Genomic DNA, 16053 nt, shown 5'->3' on the forward strand with positions numbered 1-16053 from the left:
CCTTAACTAACTCTGATTGCTCTTTCCCTCATGTACTACATACTTCAAGAATTTGAAATCTGTTATGCTAAAGTAATCAGATAAATCCTTAAACCCAGTGAAGAGCAAAATCATTTATACTGGGATCTAAGCAAATGGAGAGAACTTATTACATTAGAATAAGATTTTTAGTAGCTTTTGATTGAGAAGAATCAATCAGAAGAGAAAAATATAATATAGGATAAGAAAAAGTCATTAAGGAGAATAAGAAGTTAAGTAACTTCAGGGGAAACTTGCAAGCCATTCAGACTTGAGAGGTGAATCAGACCTTGTAGAAGCGGAAAGATAAAACAAGAAGGGAAAATAGGCAGAACTGTGGAGTGGTTTGGATTCTTTTAACCCCAAGAGCATGGGTAGCCAGGTACACAAAAGGAATCTAACTAAGTACAGTTAAGGTCTTGGACAACAATTCAACTCCTGATTGCTCTGACATTTTCTATATTCCCACCAGCAATGCACAAGGGTTCCAATTTCTCCATATCCTTGCAAACACTGTTATTTTCCATTTTAAAAATTATAGTCATACTATATGAGCAACAAAAGCAAAAATAAATTAGTGGGGCTACATCAAACTAAAAACCTTCTGCACAGCAAAAGTAGCAACAAAATGAACACCTACAGTATGGGAGAAAATATTTGCAAATCATATATCTGATAAGGGGTTAATATCCAGAATACATAAGGAACTCATACAACTCAACAGAAACAAAAAATCTGGTGGAAAAATGGGCAGAGGAACTGAATAGATACTTTTCCAAAGAAGACATGCAAATGACCAAAGGTGCATGAAAAGATGCTCAAACATCATTAATCATCGGAGAAATGCAAATCAAAACCACAATGAGATATCACATCACACTTGTTAGAATGACTCTCATCAAAAAGACAAGAGATAACAAGTGTTGGTAAGGATGTGAAGAAAAGGGAACCCTTGTGGACTGTTGGTGGGAATGTAAATTGGTATAGTTACTGTGGAAAACAGGTGGAGGTTCCTCAAAAAATTAAAAATAGAACTACCAAATGATCCAGGAATCCTACTTCTGGCTATATATCTGAAGGAAATAAAATCACTATCTTGAAGGGATATCTGCATCTCATATTCATTGCAGAATTATTCACAATAGCCAAGATATGGAAACAACCTAAGTGTCTGTCAACGAATTAATGGATAAAGAATCATGGTGTGTGTGTGTGTGTGTGTGTGTGTGTGTGTGTGTATGACATATGAATTATATATATATGTATGTATATATGTGAATGACACATATACCATGGAATATTACTGAGCCATGGGAAAGAAGGAAATCCTGTCATTTGCAACAACATGGATGGACCTTGAGGGCATTATGCTAAGAGAAATAAGTCAGACAAACACAAATACTGTATGATCTCACTTATATGTGGAATCTAAAAAAGCCAAACTCACAGAAACAGAGTGTAGAATGGTAGTTGCCAGGGGCTGGGGGTGGGGGAAATGGGGAGATGTTGGTCAAAGTGTACAAGCTTTCATTATAAGAAAAGTTCTGGGATTCTAAATGTACAGCATGGTGATTATAGTTAATATTGCGTTGTATACTTGAAAGTTTCTAAGAGAGTAGATCCTAAATGTTCTCATCACAAAAAAAGAAATGGTATTGTGTGAGGTGATGGAAGTATTAACTAAGCTACTGTGGTAATCATTTCACAATATATGTGCATCAAATCAATACATCGTACATCTTAAACTTACACAATGTTACATGTCAATTATATCTCAATAAAGCTCAAAAAAAATTATAGCCACACTAGTAGGTGTGAAGTGGTATCTCATGGTTTTAGACCAACCAGTGTTTTAACTGTATATATGCCATAATACCGGGAAACTTGAAGCCAAGTTGTTACCACAACTTAAGAAAATTCTTACATTTTTACCTTTCTTCATAGATTCCTTTTCCATTCCCTCCTTGTATGTATACAAGAGTTCATCAACTTCATTCAGATCCAGGAAGCCTGAGCTATCACAGTCCCACTTCTGAAAGAGGGCATTTAGGAGAAGTCCCCGTCGGACTTGGGAAGCATTTTGTCTAGCCTAGGATACAAACAGGATAACAAAGCACAGAAGATACACCGTATTGTGCTAGCTGGCATCTTAGGCTTATTCCCCCCAAAGTGCAGCACTTTTTATAGAAACAGCTTTGCTTTGGGACTAAGCATAAATATGAATGGTAAAATGAAGCATTTAATTTTTTATTATTTAAAAAAAATTTTAATTAAAAAAATTTTTTAAATGAAGCATTTAATTTTAGTTCTCTAAATATCATTTCTTTGTTTCACCTTAAGCCAAGAAGCAGGCATTCTCTGCATTGAGCTAAAACACATTAATTTAGGAAGGGGACTCACTCCTTGAGAATCTTTGATTCATTCCTTTCCACTCCCTTACTAGTTGTTCAAGAATGTGATAAAACATGGGGTGCTCTGCCTGGCTTCTTGATGGAATATGTTTTGTAGTAAAGGGGGTTGGATGGCAGTGTTCAAACAACAAAAAAATGACTGTGTTCAAAAATTCTTTTTTATATTTAACATTGACCTAACTTGATATTAATTTTATTTACTGTTTAGACTTTTTTACTAGATTATGTCAACTAGACAGTAATTTAATTTTGTTGCTAAAAGAAAGTGAACATATACCATTTGATTAAATGGGGGGAATAGCAGTTGAGGAGGCAAAAGGAATATCAACTCTAGATTAGGTTGAGAAGACTCATAAGACTGATAAGTTTACTGAATATGCCTGGTGAACCTGATTTATGTGTTTCGTATAAGAGTACATAAGTTGTTTATATCAGCTAATGTGTTTGCATTTATCACCTAAGTAAGTAGTAATTTCTTAAGAAATATGTACTACCTTGGTGCACATGAATAAAAATATATATTCAAGCCACAACTGTACCCCTACGTATGTGCATTTGCAAATGCACTCACACAGCAGACAGTGCACACACACACACACACACACACACATACACAAACACACATCTTTGTATATACACATTTCTGTTCCTCGGAATCTGCTCTTCCAGCTTCAGAGGAGCAAAAACACAGCTGTAAAATAAACCATCACCTGCCATCAGAAATCATGTTCTTACTAGGAGAATGAGTTCTCTGGAGTGTGATCTTAGAATATTTGACATTCAAATGAAGTATTTAATGGCCATGCTGGTTGAACTAAAGGGATAGGTTTGGTTGTAAGTTATTTAAGAAGAGCTAGACTAGGAGCAACTGAGATTGATAGATTTATTTATAATAGTGACCTCACCTGTTTTACTGATAAATAATATTACTCACCTCTTCTAAGCCACTCCTTTTCTCTTCTTTTGTTTCAACAAAGCCCTTCTTAAAAAAGGAGGTGAGGGCTTCGCTGACACTCAAGGGGGCATCTTCACCAACAAATGTCTCCAGGAGTTGCACAAACTGGAGCAGATTGAAGGAAACTCCATTGAAGGCACTCCTACCTTTTATTTCCTTGTAAGACTGAATATTTCTGATCATCGAGTGTAGGTCTATCAAGGAAGAAACATACATCAAACAGTGAAGTGAACAATTTTATCAAAGTTCTGGAAAATATACGAGTACTTATTGTAATGGACATCTGCTCCTTTTTTTCCTGTCAGGAATTCATGCTCCCTTCATGAGTTCAGCACCCTCCTTTTTTGATTTAGGAAAACATCTCTCCCCCATTGTCAGTTTAGATGTATCAGGTAGTTCTGAGCTTCCTCCATCCTTGCTTCAAGGATGGCCATGTGATATAGGTCCGGCCAATGATTCACATAGGACAGCAATGGAATCCACTATAGGCCAATGAGAATTAGCCCCAGAACTCTTGGGGCAACTACTGGGGGAGAATCACTCTTCTTATATTCTGATTCCTGAACTAGTAGGATGTAGGCTTAGAGATGCTCTCATGGACATCTTTGCCACAATACAGTGAAAACTAAAACTGAAAGTTACACAGAGAAGAACAGGGCTGAGAGGCAAAGAGACACTGTCCTGCTGCTATTATTGAGCTCTTGGATTCAGCTGTGCCTGAAGCCAGCTGCAGTCTGGACTCACTAGTTAAATAAGTCTGTAAATACCACCACTACCACCTCTCCCCCAAAGAGTCTTGACTAATATATTTATCTTGAAGCTCAATGTTATAATATGAAGCACATTTCATGAAAAAGCCCAGTGATTTATGTTTGATTTATTAACTAATTCAATCGTTCATGCCCTTATGCTTCCCATATGAGATTTGATGTGACTTAAAAAGGATCACCCATGCAACTGTTAAAATGGTAAAGCAAAACTGAGATAAAGAAGTAAGACCAGGGGAAGAGGAACATGAATTAGCAGGCAACAAGAGCTTAATCAATGCCATGTAATTCCATGAAATATTTGGAGGATAGAAATTTGTTATTTGATCCATGCTTAAATGAGAAAAAAATTACAGATAGGTGGAAAATATCTTGATCTTATAAGTTCTACTACTTGTTAATGAAAGGTAAAATGATAAAATAGTACTTGTTGGGATAATTGTTGTTAAAGACATGGTTTACTGAGAGCTAACATCTACTCTTTATTGTCTCTGTTGAGTAGATCTTCCTTTGTAAGTCTTCAAAAACAAGATAGATCCTCACCTGCCTCGCATATTTGGATGTGGAACTACCAGGGAGAGGAATAGCTGGAATGATTTCTATTTTTCTAATATCTAACATCTGATTCCCTTTGTATACCTTGATGATAGCTTCAAAGTGGTTTCAGGGCCATTTAACAGTAAAAAGAAAAAAAAAACTGGATACGGCCCTCTGTAGCCGCAGGTTCTGCATCTGTGGATTCAACTGTGGATCAAAAATATTCAGAAAAAAAATTTCCAGAAAGTTCCAAAAAAGCAAAACTTGAATTTGCCACATACTGGCAACCATTTACATAGCATTCACATTGTATTTATAACTATTTACATAGTGTTTACATTGTATTAGGTATTAAACGTAATCTAGAGATGATTTAAAGTATATGGGACGATGTGCACTGGTTATATGCAAATACTATTCCATTTTACATAAGGGACTTGAGCATCCCTGAATATTGGTATTCATGGGGGGAGCTCTGGGGGGTGGTTTCCATGGAAAAAACCCCTGCAGGTACTGAGGGACAACTGTATTAATGCATATGTGTTAAAGAGCATTCATCAATAGCACTGCATGTACACTACCACCCAAAACAGTCATCTTGAATATGTTTAGATCCATCAGCTCAGGGACACGATAATGCAAGTATCACTCTGCCATTGTGCCTTGGCTAAGTCCAGTCCTTATCATCATGTACCACAGTAAATTAAGTTCATCAATTAGAGTGCCATCTATTCTTCCTGGTTTTGTTGTTAACATGTACCTGTGAACCTGGAGTTACCATAGATTAAGTTTGCCTGTTCCTCCTCTTCACATTTGGCATACTTCGTGTTCCAGTTACAAGTCAAAAGTTCACCTATAAAATACACGTTCCATAATATAGCCAGCGTAACTTCACTTTCATAATGGTTTTGCTCTAGAGTATGAATGAAAGGAGGATTAAATGAGAAGTTACCTGACCATGATTTTCCTTCTATTTTTTGGGACTTGGGTTCACAGGATTTGTCTCTCTGAACTTCCTTTTTTTCAGTTTCTAAAAGGTACAAAATAAAATGCCTATGAGTTGGACATTATATATTCTATTATATATTCTAAAGTTAATAAATGAGAGAAATGCCTGGCATATAGAACACAAAAACTTTCTTTCAGGTCCTTTCCTATATATGCTGTATCATAATGGTATCACTTAATAACTTTAGTTGTTGGGAGCAGCTCTGTGACAAAGGCTATTTGTTGTACCCAAATTTTGCCATGCAAATTAAGGGCTATATTTCCTAGCCTCCCTGGCAGCTAGGTGTCACTATATGCCTAAATTCCGACCAATGAGTTGTGACGGGAAATGATGTAATACCTATCCTTTCTCCTCACCTGGTGGTCAGAATGTAGACATGGTGGTGAGCTATCTTGGACCATGTGGTTGGAGGAGACACAAGACAGAAAGAGCTTGAGCCTCTGCTGATTTCATGGGGCTGAGCTGTCATATAAATTTTGACTTTTACATGAGAAACAAAGAAACTCCTGTCTTGTTTAGACATTGTTATTTTGTTTTGCTTTTGTTTGGTTTTTTAGACACTGTTATTTTAGATCACTGTTACAGATAGTCAAAATTAAGTCCTCACTAATAATACATCTGACTGAATAGAAACTTCACTAACTTTTTAAGCTGTATCCCTACTATGCAGGGAGAGCCAGAAATTAGCAGTCTTATTTCATGGAGAAATAAATATAATGCTGAAAAAAATGAAAGATTTAAAATTAGTTAATGTTAGTGTAGAATCTAGAACATAGGTTACCCATCTCTTAGGAGTTTTAAATAATAATTTTCTTTGGGACTGTAGAACTTTAGAATTAAAAAATTATGCCTAACTGAGGTCTTAAGTGGCATTGAGATTGGTTCTCTAAAAGATTAGAATTCTTCAACAAAAAGGGCATAAATTGGAATAGGCAATTCAGAGGAAAAGTCTTCTTCAGAATAAATATTTGAAATGTGGGGTGCTTTCAGTCTTAAATATGACCTCCAGAAACTCTTATATACAACTGAAAAAAGTGAGATACTTTTAAAATTTGAAATAAAAGAAATTTATTTCTTTTATTCTGATATCAGACACCACAGTTAAAATAAAAGGGCTTCTACTGCCTTTTCAGAGGTCCAATGAAAATTTCTACATGTAACATTACCAGATTTCTTCCTTACAAATGGGCTTCTAGTGTTAAAGCAATTCTAGGTAAATTGATAATAGAGACTTTCTGGTTTGCAGGTAATTGATTACTCAAGGTCTAGACTCATGTTGAGTAGCAAAATATATCTGAAGATTGCATGACCTTATATGTCAGGAAGAGATCCTAATTGAAATGAATATTTCCTGAAAGGACTTTAAAAACCACTCTACAAAGCAAGGAGCTGATGTAGAAGAACTATATTAATACCTGAAAGATGACCTTTTCTGCTTGATACTGAAATTTTCTCTTGCAGTTCAGGACTCATGAATAGTTGCTCTTCATAGATTTGCCCCTGAGTCCTTTCTTCCTGTGGAAGGATTTCAGTGTACTCAAAAGAAATAGCCTCCCTAGATTTTTCACTTTCTCTTAAGATACTACCTTTTCTTGATTGTGAAGTTGAGTCTATGTCCTCTTGTTTTTCTGGAATTGTCTCTATGGGTGGCTGTTGTTCTGCAGTTGACCCTCTGAGTGGTCCTTGTTCTACTACTGACTCTCTGTGTGCTCCTTGTTCTGCAACTGACCCTCTGTGTGGTCCCTGTTCTAATACTGACTCTCTATGTGGTCCCTGTTCCTCAGGTGACCCTCTGTGTGATCCTTGTCCTGTTGTTGACTCTTCATGCTGTCCTTGTGCTGTTACTGATTCTCTGTAAAGTCCTTGCTCTGCAGCTGGTTCAGTGTGGATTCCTGGTGGTTCTCCTTGTTCTGTTATTGACTCAATATGTGGTCTTTGTTCTATTATTAACTCTCTACTTGATCCTTGTTCTGGAGTTGACCCTGTGTAGGTTCCTCGTTTTGCTACTGATTCTTTGTGCAGTTCTTGCTCTCCAGTTGACTCTTTGTCTTGTTCTTTGGTTGAAATTCTGTTTGGTTCTTGGTTTGCAGTTGTCCCTCTCTGCTGTTCTGGTGGGCTTTGTGGTAGTGTTGATTTTCTATGTTTATCATGTTTATGTTGATCTTCTGGATTTGCTAATAATTTACTCTGGCTTTTGCTAGCATGTTTTGTATGTTTGCTAGCATGTAATGTATTCATCTCTAAGAGTACTTTGTCAAAGTCTTCATAAATGTGCTTCTGATTATCCATGTCTCCCCAGAACTCAGGCAAGTCTATCTCTCCAAATTCAACAAATGGCCCTAACACAGAAAACAAAACATTTACCTAAACAATTGATCTTATAGTGTAGAATCAGAGCTAGTAAATTAATGTAAAAAAGCAATGGGCTGTGATGACCTAGATGGGTGGGATGGGAGGGGTGTGAGGGAGGACCAATAGGGAGGGAATATATGTATACGTATAGCTGATTCCCTTCATTATACAGCAGAAGCTAATACAACATTGTAAAGCAATTATACTCCAATTAAAAAAAAATCTATATGGGAAAAGAAACTGAAAAAGAATGGATTTATGTATATGTATAACTGAATCACTTTGCTGTACACCTGAAACTAACACAACATTGTAAATCAACTATACTCTATTATAAAATAAAAATTACAAAAAAGCAATCAGCACAGTGACTGTAATATAGACCTATTGCTTTAAATAAATATCAGTTACCTTTCCCAGCAACCCAATAAAAAACAAAAAGGTATCTAAAGGAACATAAAAGATGCTCACTACTGTAAATTAGAAATAATCCCTTCCTAAAAGGTATGGTTTTGGAAATGAACATGATTCTTCTTTTGCTACTAGGAGAGTTGCTTAGACTTCCAAGGCAAATAGAATTTATCCTCTACTCTTAGTCCTCCCACAGTAAGCATAGCATAGGGCTGAGGAAAGCGACAAATGTCTTTCACCTCATATACCTTTTCAGTATCTGCAATACCAAAATAAGAGCAAAGTTCTATGATAATCTTTCACTGAGCTATATTTTTCCAATATTCATTTTCTCTCCCTTCCCTCTTCCCTCTCTTTCTTCTTCATTCCTCAATTCTTTTTCTCCACAACTTATGTGGACACCTGGTTCAGAATTCTAGGGAAAGATTGGATAGCACTCATGAGAATCCCACTGTTAAACAACAAAACAACCCTGATATCCAGGACTACAGAAAATGGGACTCATGCCACAAGATTGTACCCCTTCCTCCCAAAACAGTTAGTATTTAAGTTCTAAAACTGTGATTCCCACAATTTTCAGGATACTCTATGTACATTATCCATAGATTTTTAAGTATCCAAGTAATAAATTTTCACACAAGTAAAATATTCACTTTCTTTGGAAAACTCATCCATTCAAAGACCTTCTCTTTAAAAAATAAAAATATAAATCACAATCCTTTTGTTTTGGGAGTAATATAAAAAAGATATTTTACTGTATAAGTACAGTAGAGGTGTACAAGTAAAAGTGCTTGAGAGAGAGAGGTGTGGCCAAGAGGCCAGATTAGGAAGACCACGAGGTCACCTCCTTCCTTGGGCACACCAAAATTACAACTATTTACAGAGCGACTATCCAGGAAATCAGAAAAGATTTTCTGCAACTAAAGACATAAAGAAGGAACCACTATGAGACAGGCAGGAGGGGCAGAGATGTGGTATAATCAAGACCCACACCCTTGGGTAGGTGACCCACAAACGAGGATAATTACAATTGCAGAGGTTCTCTGCAAGGAGCAAGGGGTCTAACTCCCATGTCAGGATCCTGGACTGGAGGTCCTGCCCCAGAACATCTGGCTTTGAAGGGCAGCAGGGCCCTTAAAGACTGGTACCTGGAAACTATAAGACATTGATGAAAGAAATTGAAGATGACACAAATGGAAAGATACACTGTGCTTATGGACTGAAAGAATCAATATTGTTAAAATGACTACATTACCCAAGGCAATCTACAGATTCAGTGCAATCTCTATCAAAACAACAATGGCATTTTTCACAGAACTAGGACAAATAATTCTGAAATTTTTATAGAAACACAAAAGACCCTGAATAGCCAAAACAAACTTGAGAAAGAAGAATCTGGAGCTATCGCACACCCTGATTTCAAAATTACAGGGAATTCCCTGAGGTTTGGTGGTTAGAACGTTGCACTTTCACTGCCAAGGCCATGGGTTCAATCCCTGGGCAGGGAACTAAGATCCCACAAGTCATGCAGTGTGGCCAAAAAAAACCCCCAAAACCCAAACAAACAAACAAACAAAAGCTATGGTAATCAAAACAGTATGGTACTGGCACAAAACTGGCATGTAGATCAATGGAACAGAATAGAGAGACCAGAAATCAACCCACACTTATATCGTCAATTAATCTACAACAAAGAAGGCAAGAGTATACAATGGGGCAAGACAGTCTCTTCAATAAATGGTGTTGGGAAAACTAGACAGCTACATGCAAAAGAATCAAGCTGAATTACTTTCTCACACCATGTACAAAAATAAAATTAAAATGGATTAAAGACTTAAATTTAAGACCTGAATCCAATTAAACTCCTAGAAGAAAACATTGGCAGTAGGCTCTTTGACATCTGCCTTAGTGATGTATTTTTGGATATGTCTCCTTAGGCAAGGGAAACAAAAGCAAAAATAAACAAATGGAACAGCATCAAACTAAAAAGCTTTGGCACAGCAAAGGAAACTATCAACAAAACAAAAAGACAGCCTAATGAATGGGGAAAGATAGTTATAAATGATATATCTGCTAAAGGGTTAATATCCAAAATGAAGAAGACATACAAACCAACATCAAAAAAACAACCTGATTAAAAAATGGACAGAGGACCTGAACAGACTTTTTTCCCGGAGAAGAGGTACAGATGGCCTACAGATACATGAAAGATGCTCAACGTCACACTAATCATCAGGGAAATGCAAATCAAAACCACAATGAGGGCTTCCCTGGTGGCGCAGTGGTTGAGAGTCTGCCTGCCGATGCAGGGGACACGGGTTCGCGCCCCGGTCCGGGAAGATCCCACATGCCGCGGATCGGCTGGGCCCGTAAGCCATGGCTGCTGAGCCTGCGCGTCCGGAGCCTGTGCTCCGCAACGGGAGAGGCCACAACAGTGAGAGGCCCGCGTAAAAAAATAAAAATAAAAAAAATAAAAAAAAAACCACAATGAGATATCACCTCATACCTGTCAGAATGGCTATCATCAAAAAGACAACAAATAATAAGTGCTGGCAAAGATATGGAGAAAAGGGAACCCTTGTGCACTGTTGGTGGTATTGTAAATTGATGCAGCCACTATGGAAAACAGTATGGATATTCCTCAAAAAATTAAAAGTAGAACTGCCATATGACCCAGAGAACAAATGGGTGGTTGCCAGAAGGGTTTGAGGTGTGGGTGAAACAGGTGAAGTGAATTAAAAGGCACAAACCTCCAGTTATATAATAAATAAGTCACAGGGATGTAATATGCAGCATAAAGAATATGGTCAATCATATTGTGATAAGTTTGTAGGGGGATAGATTGTTACTAGACTCATCACGGTGATTATTTCCTAATACATGAAAATGTCAAATCATTATGTAGTACATTTGAAACTAACATAATATTGTACATCAACTATATTTCAATTAAAAATGCTTGGGAGAAGGAAACATTTTTCTTAGAAACTTTAGAATTCTAAGTTGGACATTAAAACTGGAATTACCACTACCAACTTAATTTCCAAAACATTCAGATTGTCACTAAAGCACCCCTTCATTTGACTGAATTTAAAATTGAATTCTAGCTGAGCTCTGACTTAACAACTTCTAGTATTACACCATAGTGAAAAATACATCTAGTTGTGATGAAGACTGAATTTTGTGTGGAACGAACAACTAGATAGAGCTATCATGATCTAAGGGAGATGTTATATGAAGGGATTCCATGGGGATAGAATGACCTTGTATTATCATTTCAGTGTACTGCATCACTCCAGCTTGAGCATGCTCCCTCTGGGTGGCACTTACATTGTCTTGGGTTTCGGAGTAAACCTCTGAGCACTTTTGAACTTTGGTCATAGAATGTTTCCAGCAAAGCCAATGTCCTCTGCCGATCCAAAAACCCCACCTAAGCAGAAAGTTGGCAATTAGTTGTTACAGGAGATTTGAAATTTTTATGTAGATGGAATATTGAAGATTTTATCATTACCACCAGCACCGTAATCATGTAAGTAAAAGCTGCAGAGTCAAAATCAGGAAAGTTATATCTTGCCTTTAAGCTTATACTCTACTTCCCCTTTCTGTAACACTTAGGAGCTGCATAAATACTTGTTGTTACTTACTTAATTGCTAAAACCAATATATAATGTTCAGTTCTTATCTAATCTGACCTGAGTATGACATTCGGAACAATTAATTGCTTCTACTTGTTCTTTTTTTGCATTGTTTTTATTTCAAGAAAAATTTCAATTAGAGAAAAATATAGAAAATGATAAAACTAACACTTGTGTTCCCAACACTCAGAAATTATGTTTGTTAACATTTTATGTATGTACTTTAAATACTGATATAATACACGTTCCCTTGCTTTTATTTACTCAACACTGAGATATGATTCATGTATTTAAGGAAATATATTTTATTTCTTTAATTGATGCATGGTATTCTATAATATGAAAACATCCTAATTTTTAAAAACACCCCTCTATGGATCAGCATTTAGATTATTTCCAGTATTTTGATACCAAAATAATGTTGCAGCGGATATCCTTATATACATCTCTTTGTATACATATGTAAACATTTCCTTAGGGTAAATGAACAAAAGTGTAATTAACGGATTGTGTATAATGTGCATTTTCAACTTTAGTAGTTATTGCCAAATAGCTCTACAAAACACCTATACCAATTTACATTCTCACCAGCACTGAATGAGGATATAATTTCTCCATATCCATGCCAATATTTGATATTGTTAGAGTTTATAATCTGATGGATAAAAAATGGTATCTAATTATTTTAATTTGCATTTCCCTGATTATTAGTGAGATTAAATATATTACATTTTCATATGTTTATTATGTACTTGGGTTTCCTGATCAATGAATGGCTTTTTTTTTTAAGATTTTTTTGATGTGGACCATTTTTAAAGTCTTTATTGATTTTGTTACAATCTTGCTTCTGTTTTATGTTTTGTTTTTTTGGCCACGAGGCATGTGGGATCTTAGCTCCCTGACCAGTGATTGAACCCGTACCTCCTGCATTGGAAGGGGAAGTCTTAACCACTGGACGGCCAGGGAAGTCCCCCAGTGAACGGCTTTTTCTTGTCCTTTCCCATTTTTTCAGTTGGCATGAGTAGTCTGTTTCTTATTAACTTATAAATTTTTGATAGTGATCATTCTGTTATCTATATAGCAAATAGTCTTTCTCAGTTTATCAGTGTCAGTTAATCTCTTATTTACTTAACTTTTGGTGAGTTTAGCCATATCAATGTTCTAAATTTTGAAGTAGTCAAATGCATCAATCATTTCCTCTATGGTTTGTGCTTACTTGCTGTATTCTTTAGGAAGTATTACCTATACTGAGGTCAAAAGGCATGCTCTATATCTGCTTCTAAAACTTTAAAAATTTTGTTTTCCATATCTAGGTCTCTGATCAGATGGAACTTATTTTTCCTCATTAAGGAGACTGAAATCTAATTTTATTTTTTTTCCAATATGGAAGCCAATCATCCCAATATCATTTATTGATTAGTCCCTTCCCACTAGTTTACATCCATGTTATACACTAAATTCCCACATTCTCATGGGTCTGATGCCAGGTTCAATATTCTGTTAATATAACTTTATTTTTATAAATCAGGAAAATTCTCCCCAACTTGTTCTTCTTTTTAGAATTGTTTTTGCTATATTTGGACCTTCATTTTTCCATACAAGTTTTAAAAACTAAAGCTTTGAAAAATAACATAAAGAAAAGTACACAAATAATAAGCGCATGGTTTTATGAATTATCACAGTATAAACATACACATGAGCTGTTTCTCAAAGGAGAATAGTTAAGTTTAGTAGAAGGCATGGTTTTGCTCCAAAACTTGAGGGATCTACATTGTGATTCTACTATTGCAACTTGCGATAGCTTTCTAATTTGCTCTGTTCATTTCAAGTACTGTAGGGTCTTCTAGGTGATAAGGCACAAGATAAAGAAGAGGCTTTGTAATGCAGCCTAGAAAGCCTACAAGACCTTTTCTTGCTCTGGGACCCCCTTTGCCAGCTGATGGCTCAGTTAACACAAAAGAGCAGCACAGATTGATACAAATGTGGTAAAGGTTGTTCCTAAAATGTAAAAAGGTCCAATAAGCATTATGCTTCTTTCTTAGTGGTAGGTGGCACAGGATATGGCAATTTGCCCCGTATTTGAAACAGATATCCTGTCATGCTTCCACCTACTGGAAGCTAAAAATTTTACCAACGTAGAAAACACTGAATTTTTATGGTTTTTATCTTCCACACTCTGACACACATGGAACTTACCAAGGCATCTAATGCTTCTTCCAGCTCATCCAATCCAATCACCACAATGGAAACCATCAAGGTGGTGAACTGTATGATGTTCTATGATATGTCAACACAATCAATGTCTCTGCATACTAAATTATGATAGAAAGAAAAAGAGCTGCCTTAGCCCTATGCCAAGGCAGTGAAAGGATACTGCTGTTCCTAATAGGTGAAATCAAGCTTCTTTTGTTGGTCCTTGCAAACTGCTCTAGAGAAAATAGTAGTTGCCAGATCAGTTGTTGTGAATGATGGATCTGTGTCAATTTGGTCCAAAAAAGGTTCCACATCTTGAATAGCAGCTGCAAATGGTGTTAGTGTAATCTACAAATATTCTTCAAGATCTACCTACCTTCTGCATAGGCAAAACAGAAGAACTAGATAAGAATGCTATTTTCTGAATCCTTCATATCACTAATATATTTTCATATCTAATCTTTGTGGAATTGTTTTTTTTTAATTTGTTTTTGTTATCCGTTTATTTTTTACCATTTTGGCAGGCAGAGAAAGTTCACCATGATAGCCTTCAGCCCCTAATTTGTGAGAACTCTGCTAGTTGCTATACATGTCTATTCCAGTTGTACATTCAAGAACCAGAAATAAATATAGCTAGGTCCCGCAGATTAACTGGGTCTATGATATAACCTTGGACCAAAACAGCATTTATCACCTGACATGCATAAGCCCTAACTTTAACCAATGGTCCACTGGGGCACTTTGGGATACCAGGGATTAGTGTTAACTTGGAGTCTGGTAATCTCTGAAAGTCTGGTGGGATATTTCCTTTTTTCCAATGCATATTCACCCTAGTAAAGGGCTACATACCCTCTGAGGAAGGCTTGAAGTAAGATCTAGACTATATGCTCATAGCAGAATTCTTCCTCAAGAAGGCCAGCCTCCACTTCAACCAAAGCCTTCTGGGTGTATCAACTGCTTGTCTACGAACTGGATAAGAAGCCAAAACTCTCCATTGTGGTGTCTCATCTCATGTTTCTGGCCCCACAGTTAGAGCTTTTCGGTAAATAGTTCTAGTAATAATTTAGTAGATATCCTACCTATGTAATTCCTAAGAAAATCATGATCACTACAGAAAATCTATGAGTCAAAACATTCACATGGCCACTTTAATTTCTGCTGTTCATTGTGGTAATTCCAATCATACGTTCAGGAACTAGGTAAAAAACCACAGTATGAGTCATAGACAAATAAGGCCTATTATAATATGGCCTTTAACCTTGGGCATTAAGTCAAAATACCATTTATCTATGATATTAACTTTGACCAGTAGACTCTAACTCTGGTAGTTAAATGCCACTTGTCTTCTAGGAATCCCATCAGTTCATTGAAACCAGAAAGCCCACTTCAATGCCACTATCTCCTACCATCATTCCCAACCTACAGAGGACAGCTACCTCTGTAGGGATGTTAGTGCTCCCGTCATTAATGGATTTCTCAGGGATTGTCACCTGGGCACTCTTGGGGAATAGGATGAAGGTAAATATGGGTAGGCTACCTATTAGAAATCAACTTTGTCAATTTTACAAGCCTTTGGATTTATTCCTTTATAGCATGCCATGAAGGCTCTAGCATCTCAATCTCATTGAATGCAGGCTGTATTTGAGTCAAGGTTATAGTTAATCTACCAAGAAAACTGTTAAAACCATTTCCAAGATACTAAAAATATTACTGCTTAGCAAATCTTCTAAGTATAATGATATTGATAAATCTGGGCTAATCCAAA

The 16053-nt window shown here is 36.5% G+C and overlaps 1 protein-coding gene across 1 annotated transcript in view; it reads right to left on the bottom strand.

Annotated features, from left to right (window-relative positions):
- EFCAB5 (EF-hand calcium binding domain 5) overlaps positions 1-16053 on the bottom strand; it is a gene marked incomplete at its 3' end in the record, with an annotated part of 114038 nt that overhangs the window by 27966 nt on the left and 70019 nt on the right. Inside the window, exons 10-15 of the mRNA XM_082678052.1 lie at positions 11791-11890; positions 7113-8036; positions 5641-5718; positions 5449-5541; positions 3364-3578; positions 1951-2107 (exon numbers count right to left, since the gene is read on the bottom strand). Coding sequence (XP_082534178.1) covers positions 1951-2107; positions 3364-3578; positions 5449-5541; positions 5641-5718; positions 7113-8036; positions 11791-11890 — 1567 coding nt within the window. The remainder of the gene's footprint in view (positions 1-1950; positions 2108-3363; positions 3579-5448; positions 5542-5640; positions 5719-7112; positions 8037-11790; positions 11891-16053) is intronic.

Source organism: Grampus griseus (genome assembly GCF_964374135.1).
Source record: "Grampus griseus genome assembly, chromosome: 20".
NCBI lineage: Eukaryota > Metazoa > Chordata > Mammalia > Artiodactyla > Delphinidae > Grampus > Grampus griseus.